The 16,095-nt window shown below is 31.1% G+C and overlaps 1 protein-coding gene across 3 annotated transcripts in view; it reads right to left on the bottom strand.

Annotated features, from left to right (window-relative positions):
* Alk (Anaplastic lymphoma kinase) overlaps positions 1–15,708 on the bottom strand; it is a 43,960-nt gene extending 28,252 nt beyond the window's left edge. For all 3 annotated transcript variants that reach the window (XM_070295027.1, XM_070295028.1, XM_070295029.1), the window contains exons 1-4: positions 14,898–15,708; positions 4,991–5,646; positions 3,567–3,759; positions 3,354–3,481 (exon numbers count right to left, since the gene is read on the bottom strand). In XM_070295027.1, the coding sequence (XP_070151128.1) occupies positions 3,354–3,481; positions 3,567–3,759; positions 4,991–5,384 (715 nt within the window). In that variant the 5' untranslated portion in view covers positions 5,385–5,646; positions 14,898–15,708. The remainder of the gene's footprint in view (positions 1–3,353; positions 3,482–3,566; positions 3,760–4,990; positions 5,647–14,897) is intronic.
* Positions 15,709–16,095: the final 387 nt, after the last annotated feature.

The raw sequence follows: 16,095 nt of genomic DNA, 5'->3' as shown, positions 1-16,095 counted from the left end.
TTAAATTTTTATTTGTATTAATTTTGTTCAATTAATATAATTTGATTGCAATCGTATATGTACAAATTGCGCTTGCATTTCCTTCAAAATCATATGGCTATTTCTTCAAATAACTCTATGAATTAACTGTTTCTCTTTTTCAATTAACATTATATGATTGCTACTGTAATTGTATACAAACATAATCTCTGCATTTCCATTAAAAATATGTAGCTACTTTCTTAAATAATTTGATAATACCTTCGAATATTAAGAATCTTTCACATTCGTTTAGTTTTAAATACTAAACAATAAAAATACGAATGCATAAACAAAGAATAAGCGCACTACTCTATATAAAAATGCCATAATTTCAAGAGGGCGTAAACGTGTTATTTATATGAAATATTAATCTCTAATGATCTATCCTACCTCGTAGAATAACTTAACAGAAAAAATTAAAGTAACCATAATCTTTTATTAAATTTGTACGTGCATTTTTTGCAAACAATAATGTAATATAAATTTAAATCTAAATGAATTAGTCATAGAAGTGATATCGTCTATTGAAAGAATTGTGATATAAAAATATATGCGACACCGCAAAATTTTTTAATTAATAGCATTTACTATTATTTCTGAATGATTTTATAATAATTTATTTATTATTTGTTTGTATGTAAACAATAAATTTTAATTTTATTATCTGTTCTGATACTACAAAAATTTTAATACAAGTATTTGTAGTTTAAAAATATATATAATTTGTTCTAAAACATATTATACAATCAAAGAAGATTTATAAACTAGAAACTAATATGTCAATAAACAAATAAAAACAAATATTTTGCATAAATATCCGTTAATTTTTTTCAGCTATATTATTTTTCAGTCATATAATTTAATGTAACATTTAAATGCATCTATATAACAAAATTTTGGTTTGTGTAAGAAAGTACATATTTTATTATACTAGCAACACAACGCGCGCTTCTGGCCAATCACCGCCGATCTTTAGCCGGACGCACGTCGGGGAGCCGGGCGCCTGATAATATGTGGCAGCGCACACTTCACGGCGCGCGGCTCACCAACGTGCACCTGGCTAAAGGTTGGCACTGATTGACCAGACTTTACTCAGTAATAACTCCTTTATTAAGCATTATAAAAAAAAATAAAAGATGACTTTTCGACTTAGTTTGGTCTGTTCTATCTGCACCCGAGTATTGTCCCAAATGATCTGGGACACCCTGTATAATTAATAACTTAAATATACAACTAAATATTAAATATATAACGCTCATGCATGGAGAAATTCAGATTATCGCATTTAATATATGTTCTTATCATTTAATTGTTAATAACTTTGTAATAAACAACGAGCGACGGCTAAAATTTTTTGCAAGTTATTTAGAGTCATTGACAACATATGTCAAGGTCATTGAAATCGGTGAGGTCGGCATTAATGTCAAGGTTTATCATTGTTTTATTTCTTTGCTAATATCTAATGTGAAAGGACAAAAATATACTAACAGAAATAAAAATCAATTAATTTTGTGAGCAGAGTTAAAATCTTAGGTAATAGTCGCATTCAGCAGAGAAAGCGCTCAATTATCATTTTGTCAACACTCGACGTTCATTTGTTGGTTCTAAAAGAAAGAGCCAATCACGTTCGATTGCTACTGAGCAGTTTTCTCTGCTGAACGCGCCCAATAACACATAGAACAACCGAGTTTAATAAATTTATTCAATAGCTTGGTTATTATATATATGATAAAAGTATCTTCATTTCTTACTCTATATGTTCTAGGAATACTACATATAAAATTATACATATATATATATATATATATATATATATATATATATGTATATACTAGGTGGCCTATTTTAATCCATCCAGTCGAATATCTCAAAAACCAAGCCCGGAAGAGAAAAATGTTTCAAACAAAAGTTGTGTGGCTTCAAGGGGGTCATAAGATAGTGACAATGATTTAACCTTAGAAAATCATTTGAAGGTCATGTGAAGATCAACTTTAAAATCTTAAACAGAAACCCCCACTTTTTATTTAGTATTCTTGTAGCTAACATCGAGAGCTTTCCAAAACACTATAATAAAGTATTTTTTTATTAAGTACTTTTTGAGTTATTTTATATTTTAATCTGACATATTTTGATATAAAAAATAAAATATTTCGTAAAATATTCAGTTTTCGATAATTTTACCGTAATACTTCTATGTACAGAATAATAAGACAAATTAATTAGTGCCAAAAAAACAAATAATTGTTTAAAAAAATACATTGTAAATAATTTTCTTAAAAACAATTTTTTTTATACTAATTGATTTGTCTCATTATTCTGTACATAGAAGTATTACGGTAAGATTATCAAAAACTAAATATTTTACGAGATATTTAATTTTTTATATCAAAATATGTCAGATTCAAATATAAAATTACTCAAAAAGTACTTAATAAAGAAATACTTTATTATAGTGTTTTGGAAAGCTCTTGATGTCAGCTACAAGAATACTAAATAAAAAATGGGGGTTTCTATTTAAGATTTTAAAGTTGACCTTCACATGACCTTCAAATGATTTTCCAAGGTCAAATAATTGTCACCATCTTATGGCCCCCTTGAAGCCACACAACTTTTGTTTGAAACATTTTTCTCTTCCGGGCTTGGTTTTTGAGATATTCGACTGGATGTATTAAAATGGGCCACCCAGTATATATATACAATACACACACACACACACACACACACACACACACACATATATATATATATATATATATATATAAACATGTATACATAACGATTTTGTTTACCTATATACATAATATTTGACATATCAAACGATATAGTCGGTATACGGATAATATTTGACATATCAAACGAAATAGTCGGTAGACGGATTACAGATCGGCTGCGAGCGACGCTAGCGTAATCTTGTGTCAAAACATTGGAAAAGTACATTTTTCTGACCTAGACCGGGACGTTTCTTATCTTATAAATGAAAATTTTCATTTTGAGATATATTGGGACTTTGCATCGTGATATTTCCATTTGTAGAGCATGAAGAGCAAAAATAAAGACACTTTCTTTATATAACTCAAGCTATCGATTAAGCCTAGTAAGAATTCGATTCGTTCAGCGATTATTGAGAACTGATAAACTCCGATACTCTCAATTGGCCGACTCGCATATGGATATACGGTGTGTCTTGTCGTTGCTGCGCGCGATCTTTGTTTCGCATGACTTAACGCGAGACACTACTGTGTCTCTTGATATGACAATTAAAGTGTTCAATTATAACTAAATCATTATGCATATATATACATAATATTAAAATATGTATTTTTATTAGTTACCTGGGAAGCAATTGACTAGGTCAATATTATCAACGCCGACGCTTGAGTTATAATAGGGCGCATATATCTCTATAAGTAAATGATAGGGTTGATCGACCGCGCGTAACTCGAAACTCATTTTTTCCCATCTATAACAATATCCAAAAGTATTAATTTTTCTCTTTCTAAAAATTTACATTATTATAATACGAAAAAAACTTTCTTTGTACATACGTAACATAATTATTCCCATGTTTTGAATATGCGATTGAGCTCGCGTTGTCAGTTAGTATGATAATATTTATGAATCCGTTATCATTTTCCACTTGGTAAAGCCAAAAATCGACGTGACAACGCGGGCCCGTGCGAAAAATTGACTTCGACAATATTTGAGCTGCCCCAGGACCGTTAAACCATAGGAAATGGCCTTGAAGGATAAATTAAATTGTTTTCTTAGAGAATTTATTATATGAGTTATTTTATTTCAATTCTATAATTTGGATTCTAATACTATAGTGTATCGAATCAAATTCATTACGGAGTATATAATCTCTTAGCATTCACATTTATTCTTTTTTATAAAAATATATAAAAGTATACAGGGTGTAACAGAGCGCCCGTATCAGCAGTTTTATAAGGAAACAACGCATTTTCGTGAAAAATGTTTCATGCAAAAGTTGTAGAGCTCTAAGTAGTGCATTATATGATAATATTAGTATGACCTTGAATAGCACCGTCAAGGTCATATAAAAATCACTTTGAATTTTTTAAATGGAATCCCCTAGTTTTCATTACATATTCTTGTAGCTTACCTCGAAAGCTTTCCAAAACACTATAATAAAGTATTTTTTTATTGAGTAGTTTGAGTTATTTTATACCTTAATCTGACATATTTTGATATAAAAAATAAAATATTTAGTTTTCGATAATCTTACCGTAATACTTTTGGGTACAGAATAATGAGACAAATCAATTAGTGTAAAAAAGAACAAATAATTGTTTAAAAAAATACATTGTAAATAATTTTCTTAAAAACATTTTTTTTTTTTTTTTTTATATTAATTGATTTGTCTCATTATTCACATAAAAGTATTACGATAAGATTATCGAAAACTAAATATTTTACGAGATATTTTATGTTTTATATCAAAATATGTCAGATTAAGATATAAAATATTTCGAAAAATTCTTAATGAAAAAATACTTTATTATAGTGTTTTGGAAAGCTCTCGACGGAAGCTACAAGAATATGTGGAATGAAGAATAGGAGGTTCCATTTAAAAAATTCAAAGTGATTTTTATATGATCTTGACGGTGCTATTCAAGGTTATACTAATATTATTATATAATGCGCCACTTAGAGCTCTACAACTTTTGCATGAAACATTTTTCACGAAAATGCGTTGTTTTCTCAAAAAACTGCTGATACGGGCTCTCTGTTATACCCTGTATAAATATTGTATAAATATATATATATATATATATATATATATATATATATATATATATAAAATTAATTAAAAAAATGTTATATATATATATAACGACATTTTAGAAATAAATATAAATATATGTATATGTATAGAACGACAGTTTTTTTTATTAATTTTGCTCCGATTTTCTTTCAAAAACATACGACTAGCCTAAGATTTCTGTACCGTTTGCAGATTTATTGGCATCCATGATCGGAAAATATGGATTGTCAAATGATGTTGATGCCATAACTTTTTCAAAAGTCAGATTCGCAGTTTTGTGGTTCGTATATTGCCGCTCCCAGTACCAATCGCAGTCTGGCTCTAGGTCACAATGGCCCATTGTTTGGAATGATGGAGGCCACGTCTTCAAAGCTATCTGCAGATCCTTGATCCCACGCGACATCCTATTCTTGGAATCGCCGCAGGTTAACGTGATGCAACAGAAAATCAGGAAGAATCGAAGGAAACGTCCGCCACCACCGCCATGTATAGGCACGTGCCGACGATCACACGTGCAACTAGCTTGATTATGATCCGCGGTGGTGATCGCCAGCCTCAATCGTACGTCTCTAATCATTACTCTGCGATTTCGTTAAATCGATCGTTCAATTAATTCCTGATAAGGTCACGCACGACATTGCATGCTTCGCTTTTCTGTGATATTGGACATGATTTTGTAAACGTCGTTGCTTTTCGTGAATTTACTTTTGAGAAAACACCAGAAGCGGGTAACATCCAAAAATGCGATCAATGATGAGAAATTTGCAGCGATAAACACAGCGATGAGTTTGAACATCATGGATCTTTCTGATTATGATCGGCTCCCATTGTCTATTAAACTGAAATCAAATATATATTTTGATATTATGTGCGTGATTTTAATTCACATAGTTATTGTTAAATACATATAATTATATATATGTGATATATATATATATATATATATATATATATATATATATATGTAACAATATATATATATATACATTCTGTCAAAAAATAACTGAGGGGCTGAGTCATTCAAACGGCCCGCGTTAATGGTTTCTTAAAAATTTTTTTTTCCTGTGTTGGTACAATTGTCATCTATTTTGACGCTGAGTTTGAGCGCGATCTGTCAACTAGTTTGTTGTCAGCAGCCAAAGACATTAGTTAACCTCAAGTGCTATCGGCGATTTTTACTATGGAAAAAAATATTGAGCAAAGAGTTTGTTTGAAATTTTGTGTTGCGAACGGAATTTCTTGTTCGGACACGTTGAAAATGTTGGAGAAAGCCTACGGGGACTCTGTAATATCGAGAACAATAGCATTTGAGTGGTACAGAACGTTCAAAGAGGGCCGTGAAGTTGTTGAAAACTTGCCTCATCCGAGACGGCCTGCAACGGCAGTAACTCGATATTCGTGGTGTTGTTCACTCGGCATTTCTTCCGGTGGGTCAAACAATGAATAAACAATATTATTTAAGCGTTATATATGAAGCGTTTGAGGGAGAGTATCCGCCGAAAAAGACCGGAATTGTAGCAGAACAACTCTTGGATTTTGCACCACGATAATGCACCATCTCACAAATCCATCCTTGTGAGCGACTTTTTGACTAAAAACGCTACCAATATGATCGAGCAAGCACCGTATTCTCCAGATATGGCACCCTGTGACTTTTTCCTATTTCCGAAACTCAAATTACCACTTCGTGGGACCCGTTTTGAGTCGATTCAAGATATAAAAGAAAATTCGCTGAGAGAACTGAAGGCGATCCCGGAATATGCCTATAAAAAATGTATGGATGACTGGATTGTTCGTTGGAAAAAATGTACCGCTTCAAATGGAGCCTATTTTGAAGGAGACAAAATAAATTTTGATGATTAATTGATTTGTGTTGTTTTTATTGACTCAGTCCCGGTTATATTTTGACAGAATGTATATATATATATATACAATATATATATACAGAGTGTCCCTAAGTATTGTTATTGTGTCCGTACAAACCTTTTAAGAAAAAAGAAAGGATTTTATTAAAAATCGCAAAAATTTTGATAATTAAATTGGGTATGTTTTCTCTATTTTATGGTGATATTTTCAATTTCCAGTGTCGACCGGAAATGGGCTATCCAAATTAAAAGTCAAATTTTTTTGTACCGCTTCAAATGGAGCCTATTTTGAAGGAGACAAAATAAATTTTGATGATTAATTGATTTGTGTTGTTTTTATTGACTCAGTCCCGGTTATATTTTGACAGAATGTATATATATATATATATATATATATATATATATATATATATATACAATATATATATACAGAGTGTCCCTAAGTATTGTTATTGTGTCCGTACAAACCTTTTAAGAAAAAAGAAAGGATTTTATTAAAAATCGCAAAAATTTTGATAATTAAATTGGGTATGTTTTCTCTATTTTATGGTGATATTTTCAACTTCCAGTGTCGACCGGAAATGGGCTATCCAAATCAAAAGTCGAATTTTTTTAATGGGTCGTGTTACTTTTTATTACAGATTCAGTTTCCCAACGAAAAATAAGAAACATTTGTCCCAAATATTTTTTCTAAAATCGACCTCGAAATGATTTTTGAAGTGAGATTTACGAACAGGATGTAGCTAAATAAGAAATGGATTATCCAGATTTAAAATCAAATTCTCGACTGAAACACGGTATTTTTTATTGCAAATTTGGATTGTACATGAACATAAACAATTATCATAAACCATACAATAGAGCGTATCCGATTTAGTCATCGAAATTTTTACGATTTTTGATAAAATCCATTTCCCTTTTTTTCGAAAGACCTATACAGGTAGCCAGGGACGTCCTATACACATATATGTAAAACATTTGTATATTGATTGAAAATTTTTGTTTAAAAAATTTCGTGATTATTATTATTATATATTTAAAATATTAATTTGGATGCACAGTGTTTATATATACAATATATATGCAATAATGATGCAAAATATGCAATATTAAATAGATGTGTGTTTATACACTTTGTATATTTTAAGATTACATATAAAATACAATATTAAAAACTTTGTATCGTTGTATCGTTGTATCGTTATATGTATGATGAAATAACGAATGAGGCGATAGAGATTGGAAAATTCTGAGAGGAAACGATGAAATAGATTACAAGAATGAAACAAAGCCGCGAATAAAATTTACTCGCGAAACTGTCCCAGACAGCACAAAACATCCTCAGGATCATCCTGAATATGTCCAGGACGGTTCAGGACATTTGTAGGATGTTTTAAGATATTATTATAAATATATTTATAAAAATTTAATATGCATACATAATTATTTTTAGTTGTGTCGGCTATTTTATATAATTTAGAAATCTTAATTATTATAACAAGTATTAATGTCCTATAAATGTCCACTGGATAACCCCTGGATGTCTGTAGGATATATCTGCCCTGTCTATTATATTGGATGTCTTTTGGATTTCCAGAGGACATATATATGTGCAATTAATTGTTAACATTAATTTCGTTTAATATTAATAATTGAATTTGATGCGCACATTTTCATATATCCAAAATTATTTAATATTTAGTGAGAAATGTTACTGTTCCACATTCCAAAAACTTTACAAACAATAGTATTCAACCGCTAGTTCGTTTGTTTACCGCTATACGACACGCGAACTCGTATTTGAAATTTGGTCATGAGAATTATATAAACCTTGCAAAGAGCAACTAACAGGAAATTACAAATGTAATTATTTTCTATCAGTTCAATTTCTGATGCAATCCCAACATAAGGAATTCAGATATTGGATTGTTTAGAAAATATTACACAACTCAAACCCGGGAGCCAAACCTAAAATATTCATGTACAGCACAAAAGCCTCAAATATTACAATAAAGAACAGTGAACTATTTTTAATATTAGATTTTTAATATTGGCAGTAAATAACAAAACATAATTTTAATTTATATTTAAATTTTAAAATTTGCTCCTTGAAACATACGAAAAATATTCCTAACATATCCTATAAAAATCTTTAGGATGTTCCACAGGATCTCCCTGAATTCTCCAGAGGTTAATATACGGCTATCATTTACTCTTCCTCAGGACATCCAGAGGAGATCTGAGAATTACAATGGGATATCCTGAGGATATCCTACATGTATGTCCTGGATGCCCTTTGGACGTCCTAAAGACATCCTTATGCTGTCTGGGGTAATAGCAAATCGTAAGATTTAATCCATCCTTCGGAATGGCCGAATCTTTTTGAGTACAGTATGCCCAACAACAAGCAGCTATTGCCAGCGTGTAAGTATCAAGGTTGGGAAGTAACGCGTTACTTGTAACGTCGTTACCGTTACAGTTACTTTTTTTCGGTAACGATCATTCCTTTTTTCTGTTTGTAACGGTAACGGTAACGAATTAGCCGTTACTTTTATCGTTATTTTTTGGTTCTTTATTATCTTATATATCTATTCAATAGATAGATGTATTTTTTGAAAAATATTTTGTAGCCTTCTATCATAGGCTGCATTCTGATAGTCACTGCCAGTACTGAAAATCTATAGTAACGTAAATTATAGATTTTACAATATTGGCAATGAATATTGGAATACACTCTTAATAATATCAATATTTCTCTTATCAATATTTAAAAACAATGTTTGATAAAAATTTTGGACAAAATTGAAATTTGTAAATTACAATTTAAATTCCTATAAAGATAAGTGTATTAAAAAGTAAAGATATTAACATAGAAAATTAGAATCATTAAATAAGTTTAATATAAAAAACGCTTGCTATATAGAGACTAATTTAGAGTTTTTAATTGTAACATAGATTATTACATTTAATATTGTTTATTAAATAATTTTATAATGGAATAGCTTATTTTAGCATTACAAAAAACAAAAACATAACGAAAAAGTAACGAATCGTTACTTTCCAAGTAACGGTAACGATAACGCGTTACTTTTTAGAATTAGTAACGAGTAACGGTAACGAATTACTTTTTGCAAAAAATAACGGTAACGGTAACGCGTTACTTTTATAAAGTAACGTTCCCAACCCTGGTAAGTATCGATCGGATTCTATATATTGAATACTCGCATTTACAAACTATTCACGGTATTTTGCGCGACAACAGTGATTATACAACAAATTCTTCATTATTAATTCTAAAAAAATTCAACGAAGCTACTCAACTACCCGATGTCACAATTTATCAAGACCATCTTTATCATAAAAACAAATATTATAATTAGAATTGAATGACAGATTTTCCGCTTTTAACTAACAGATGTTTCACTAGCATGGAAATGTGTTACTATAAAAATTTGCAAAAATAAAAAGTGCGGAAGCAAATCTGGAAGAAAGTCAAGAAAGAGAAAATATCATCTTTCTATTTCTTTTCATTTGAAATTAACTACTTATACTATAATATATGTTGGAAGAATGATACATTTTTATAACGAAAGTAACATAAATATGAGGCTCAAATGATAAAATTAAGAAGTAAAAAATAATTTTATCCAAGATGCAATAAATGATAATACTAATAATATATTTTATATTTTAAATGTTAACAAAATTCATGTACCAAACGTTTCAATCCATTTTTGAAACCTTCTCAATGGTAACGAACGTAAAATAAAATTTGGAAAAAGAATAAATACAATTCGAGAATCGGGCGCGTAATAATCATTGGTGGTAATAAAATAATCATAAATAATTAACTTAATAATCTTATAATAATAATCTTCTAATATTTAAATACTTTTTTTAATAATTAGATTTTCTCATCTTTTAAACTTTCCAATTTTGTAAGTATTTTAATATCTGTAATTTCTTAAATTTTTAAGAAACTCTAATTGGTCCTTTTTTTACTTCTTGATTGCGTTTTTTAGTTGCATTTCAATTATATTATATTATTTATATATACAAGGTGTCCTTTATTTACAATGTATTTTTTTAAATAATTATTTGTTTTTCTTGGCACTAATTGATTTGTCTCATTATTCTATACATAAAAATATTACGGTAAGATTATCAAAAACTAAATATTTTACAAGATATTTAATTTTTTATATCAAAATATGTCAGAAATTAAAATATAAAATAATTCGAAAAGTACTTTATGAAAAAATACTTTATTATAGTGTTTTGGAAAGCTCTCGACATAAGCTATAAGAATATACAATAAAAAATAGAGGGTTCCATTTAAGAAATTAAAGGTATCCTTGTCTTGACCTTAACGATGCCATCCAAGGTCAAACCAATAACACCAACTTATGTTCCCCTCAAAACCATACAATTTTTGTTCAAAACGTTTTTCTCTAAAATGCTTAGTTTTTGAAAGAAAAGGGGTATACGGGTGGTCTAGGACACCCTGTATATACAATATATATATATATATATATTATTCCCCAAAATAACATTTTTCTTGGCTATTGTTCTGAATGAGACATTTCGAGTTGATAGCAGCCCTTTTGCGTACTAAAACTAGATATTAAAATAATATAGTATATAATATTATATACGCACCCAGACAGCACAAGGATGTCCTTAGGACGTATAAAGGGCATCCAGGACATACATATAGGATATCCTCAGGATATCCCATTGTAATCCTCAGATCTCCTCTGGATGTCCTGAGGAAGAGTAAATGATAGCCGTATATTAACTTCTGGAGAATCCAGGGAGATCCTGTGGAACATTCTAAGGATTTTTATAGGATATGTTAGGGATATTTTTCGTATGTTTCAAGGAGCAAATTTTAAAATTTAAATATAAATTAAAATTATGTTTTGTTATTTACTGCCAAAATTAAAAATCTAATATTAAAAATAGATCACCGTTCTTTAATATTTGAGGCTTTCGTGCTGTACATGAATATTTTAGGTTTGGCTCCCGGGTTTGAGTTGTGTAATATTATCTAAACAATCTAATATCTGAATTCCCTATGTTGGGATTGCATCAGAAATTGAATTGATAGAAAATAATTACATTTGTAATTTCCTGTCAGCTTTTTGCAAGCTTTATATAATTCTCATGACCAAATCTCAAATACGAGTTCGCGTGTCGCATAGCGGTAAACAAACAAACTAGCAGTTGAATGTTATTGTTTGTAAAGTTTTTGGAATGTTGCGAACAGTAACATTTCTCATGAAATATTAAATAAATAATAATTTTGGATATATGAAAATGTGCGCATCAAATTCAATTATTAATATTAAACGAAATTAACGTTAACAATTAATTGCACATATATATGTCCTCTGGAAATCCAAAAGACATCCAATATAATAGACAGGGCAGATATATCCTACAGACATCCAGGGGTTATCCAGTGGACATTTATAGGACATTAATACTTGTTATAATAATTAAGATTTCTAAATTATATAAAATAGCCGACACAACTAAAAATAATTATGTATGCATATTAAATTTTTATAAATATATTTATAATAATATCTTAAAACATCCTACAAATGTCCTGAACCGTCCTGGACATATTCAGGATGATCCTGAGGATGTTTTGTGCTGTCTGGGCAATAAATCATTTTTTCAATAGTTCTGGTAGCATATTATTTATAATAATATATGATTGTGTGTATACATGTGTTACAGTTATTACACTCTCAGCCCCCAAAAAACTAACCTAAATCAAATCAATTTCTATTTTTTTAATAAAAATTAGATTTTGGTTAGGTTAGTTTTTTTTAGGGACGGTGATGCAGGGAGAGAGGCGGAGCTCCTCCCCCACCTACGCGTTTACATAAATATACAATATTTAAATATATAACTAAAATAAAATTCATGGTTTTTTTTAATCGAAGAAGTTCAGATTTTAATACTTGTCCATTGATACTTGTAATGATTTTAATACTTGTTCCTATCGTATAATTTAATTGTAAATAACTTTTTAAGAAATAACGAGCGACGGCTAAAACTTCTGAAATTGGATTTAGTTGAGTTTTTAGTTTTAGATAAAAACTTTTGAAAAAATGATTTGTCGCGGCTAAAATTTTGTATACTACATTATTTTGGTATTTATTTTCAATATGCAAAAGGGCCGTCAACTCTAAATGTCCCTTTCGAAACAATATCCTTTTTTTTACTTATATATTTGTAAAATTTATCCATAAAAATAGATAAAAATATTTTACTTTTCTTATATATGTGGATATGTAAAATCGATTGATCATTATATCATGTTTTATCATTTATTTATAACGCGACATTGCACCATTAATTCGGAACCTTTGGTTGTGATCAATTCAACTTTTAATACATTTTGTCAATAAAAATATATATAGAGAGAGACGCAGCGCTACGATTTAAAACATGCAGAATGTTACATCATGCTCCGAGCCACAATCTGTCTGTTCCTTGTGTCTCGTTAACAGCAATTGAGAAAAGTATTTTGCTCTCCGTTTTTTTCGCAGCCCCCCTCCTGCCAATCCTCCTTTCTCTCTTTCTCTCTCTCTCTCTCTCTCTCTCTCTCTCTTTCTCTTTCTTTCTCTCTCTTCCGGAGGAAGATTTGAGTGGTCGCCTGGTTACGATCATTCCCATAGATTATATCACACCCTCGTTCACGTAATCACCCTAGTAATATAATCCGGAAATGCTCATTTACATCAAGTTCCAGAAGTCTAGACGATCGATCGACGCTTATTGTTAAATCGATATTTGCAAAATTTACAGTATTCATGCGACTGCAAGAATTACATTAATATTACTATTTATTGGCATAGATAAATTTATGTCGAGTTTTCAATTGCGTGCGAGTTCTCGCATGTGCAATGCGTATGATTCTGTGCTAATTTCTCTTATTAAATTTTTTTGTAATTTCAATCGATTGTGAGATATTTGTTCGGACATTTATGAACGGACACTCTGTATATTTAAATTGCCTCTAAAGACACGAAATGCCTTTAAAGATACGAATATATTGTACACTTTAATTTTCTTTCTCTTAGCATGCATATACAAGGTGTTTCAGAGTGATCGTATCAGCAGTTTTTTGAGGAAACAACGTATTTTCGTGAAAAATGTTTCATGCAATAGTTGTACAGCTCTAAATGGCGCATTATATAATAATATTAGTATGACCTTGAATAGCACCGTCAAGGTCATACTAATATTATTATATAATACGCCACTTAGAACTCTACAGCTTTTGTATGAAACATTTTTCACAAAAATGCGTTGTTTCCTCAAAAAACTGCTGATACGGTCGCTCTGAAACATTCTGTATATATTGTACCATACATATGTCTCTTTAAGTCTTATTCTCATTTTTATCTTTCACAATATTTCCGAGAGCAAAAACACGCAGATATATTCTATTACAGGTATATCTCTCTCATTCTATATCTTTGTTTAATCTTTTATTAATTTCTTTTTTACATAACATATAATCGAAATATATATCTCCAAATATCTATTCAACAATATTGAAAATGAAATAGGGAATTTCTCAACTAAATATATATATATATTTTTCTTTTTCTTCTATTTTGCATGATCATTTTAACAAATGTGTCTGTTTACTATAAACTACTTAAATTATTTCAAGCCACATGGTGTCTCATTGAATGATTACGATCCAGCCGTCAACCTTGTTGTTTCCGATGATTATTGAAGAAAATAGAGAGAATCATTTTTCTTTCGTGAAAGTTCGATATTGATAAAGATTAATGCAATATAACAATGCAGTTTTAGCAACTCTTGAGATATCAACGTTGCCCGTTTAACAATCGAATTACGATCAAATTTTCTCTATATACGTGATGATGATATATTTAAAATTGGTTTACATTTTGTTATTGTCATTAAAAGAGTAAAATATATTTCTTATTTATTTATTTTTTTTAAGTATAATTATTTAACAAGATGAAAAATATTACTTTACATCATGATCACAAATATTTATGGAAAAAAAAAATTTTAATAAAAACGCGATAAAAACGCAATAAAATGCACTTCTTACCGAAATGTATTGTGACAAATGTAAATATATATGGATTAGAGATTTAAACAATTAGGATGCAGTAAAGTAATTAATAGTAATATATTGCATCAAGTGCCATGTTACCACGTACTTTTGCTGGAATAGTCCTTTACGTCGCTTCCGGTTCACTATCCGAAATTCCGGCAGTAATGAAACGATTTCTTCGCCAGCATACAGGATACTTTGATGAGAGCCATACGTAATGAGTACATCAATTTTCGTCAAATATCTGGCACACGATAAATGCTAACACAGTCGAGAAAGGTTTATCTATCCAACGGAATATCGAACGAGTTGATTACGTCTAAGAATTTCTCAGATGTACTAACTGTACTATGCGCTCGCACGTTGATTAGTATAAAGTGTCAGTAGAGAACACAGTATTTTGGGAACACTCGATGTGTTGATCCAAATTAAACTTTGGCGTCGAGTCTGTCGGTAGTACTCTTCCTTCCCCTTATTCGAGACAATCCGACAAAAATCCGAACATCCTTTGAAATTTTACACACTAGGGTCGCATCACGCCATCTCGCCTGTGCGTAGACACGCACATGTGCGCGCGTGCATCGCGTGTATCGCGATCACATACGTAATCAACGCGCGTACAGGGTATCCCCGGATCGCATTCTCTGGACCGCGTCTTGTCGAGGATCGAGCCCGCGCTCTTTCCACCCGCTTTTCCGGCGCTATCGATCGGCTGTTGGGCTCGCGATAGCTCTCGCACACCCTTAGCAAAAACGTGTCCTCCCACGAACTCTGGACCAGGTCTAATTTATGCCAATTTCGAACGGTAGCTAAATGGTTTATGCAAGATCCGACTGTTTAACGCGTTTCGCGCACGAAGGTGAGAGACTCGACGACGAGATCCATCCGTTGCATCCTCGGCGGCCACCGTAGGGTGTCGTTCCGTCCGGAATCTGGGCTTCGCGACGGAGCGGTGCGCACACTCTCTCTCCGCACGCGCGTGGACCATACGGGGAGATTACGACCCGCGTCCCGCGTTCTCGAGTCTGGCGGAATGAGAGAAAGAATAGAGAGAAAGAGAGAGAGAGAGAGAGAGAGAGAGAGAGAGAGAGAGAGAGAGAGAGAGAGAGAGATGGAGGGATGGAGAGGTGGCGAACGATTATGTCACGATCGAAGGCGTCGCGTTTGGCAATCTGCAACTCTGTAAATCTGAAACTGTCTTATAGGCATCCTCTCTTGGTGACAAGCCGTACATGATTATTCGTAAATGTGTAACGGATTGAAACCAAGTATCGATCGATCCGATATATCCATCCGTAGCTATT

This window comes from Polyergus mexicanus, unplaced genomic scaffold (assembly GCF_030449975.1).
Source record: "Polyergus mexicanus isolate NDT 795.1 unplaced genomic scaffold, iyPolMexi1.0 SCAF_4, whole genome shotgun sequence".
NCBI lineage: Eukaryota > Metazoa > Arthropoda > Insecta > Hymenoptera > Formicidae > Polyergus > Polyergus mexicanus.
This window is presented reverse-complemented; position numbering and strand designations above follow the sequence as displayed.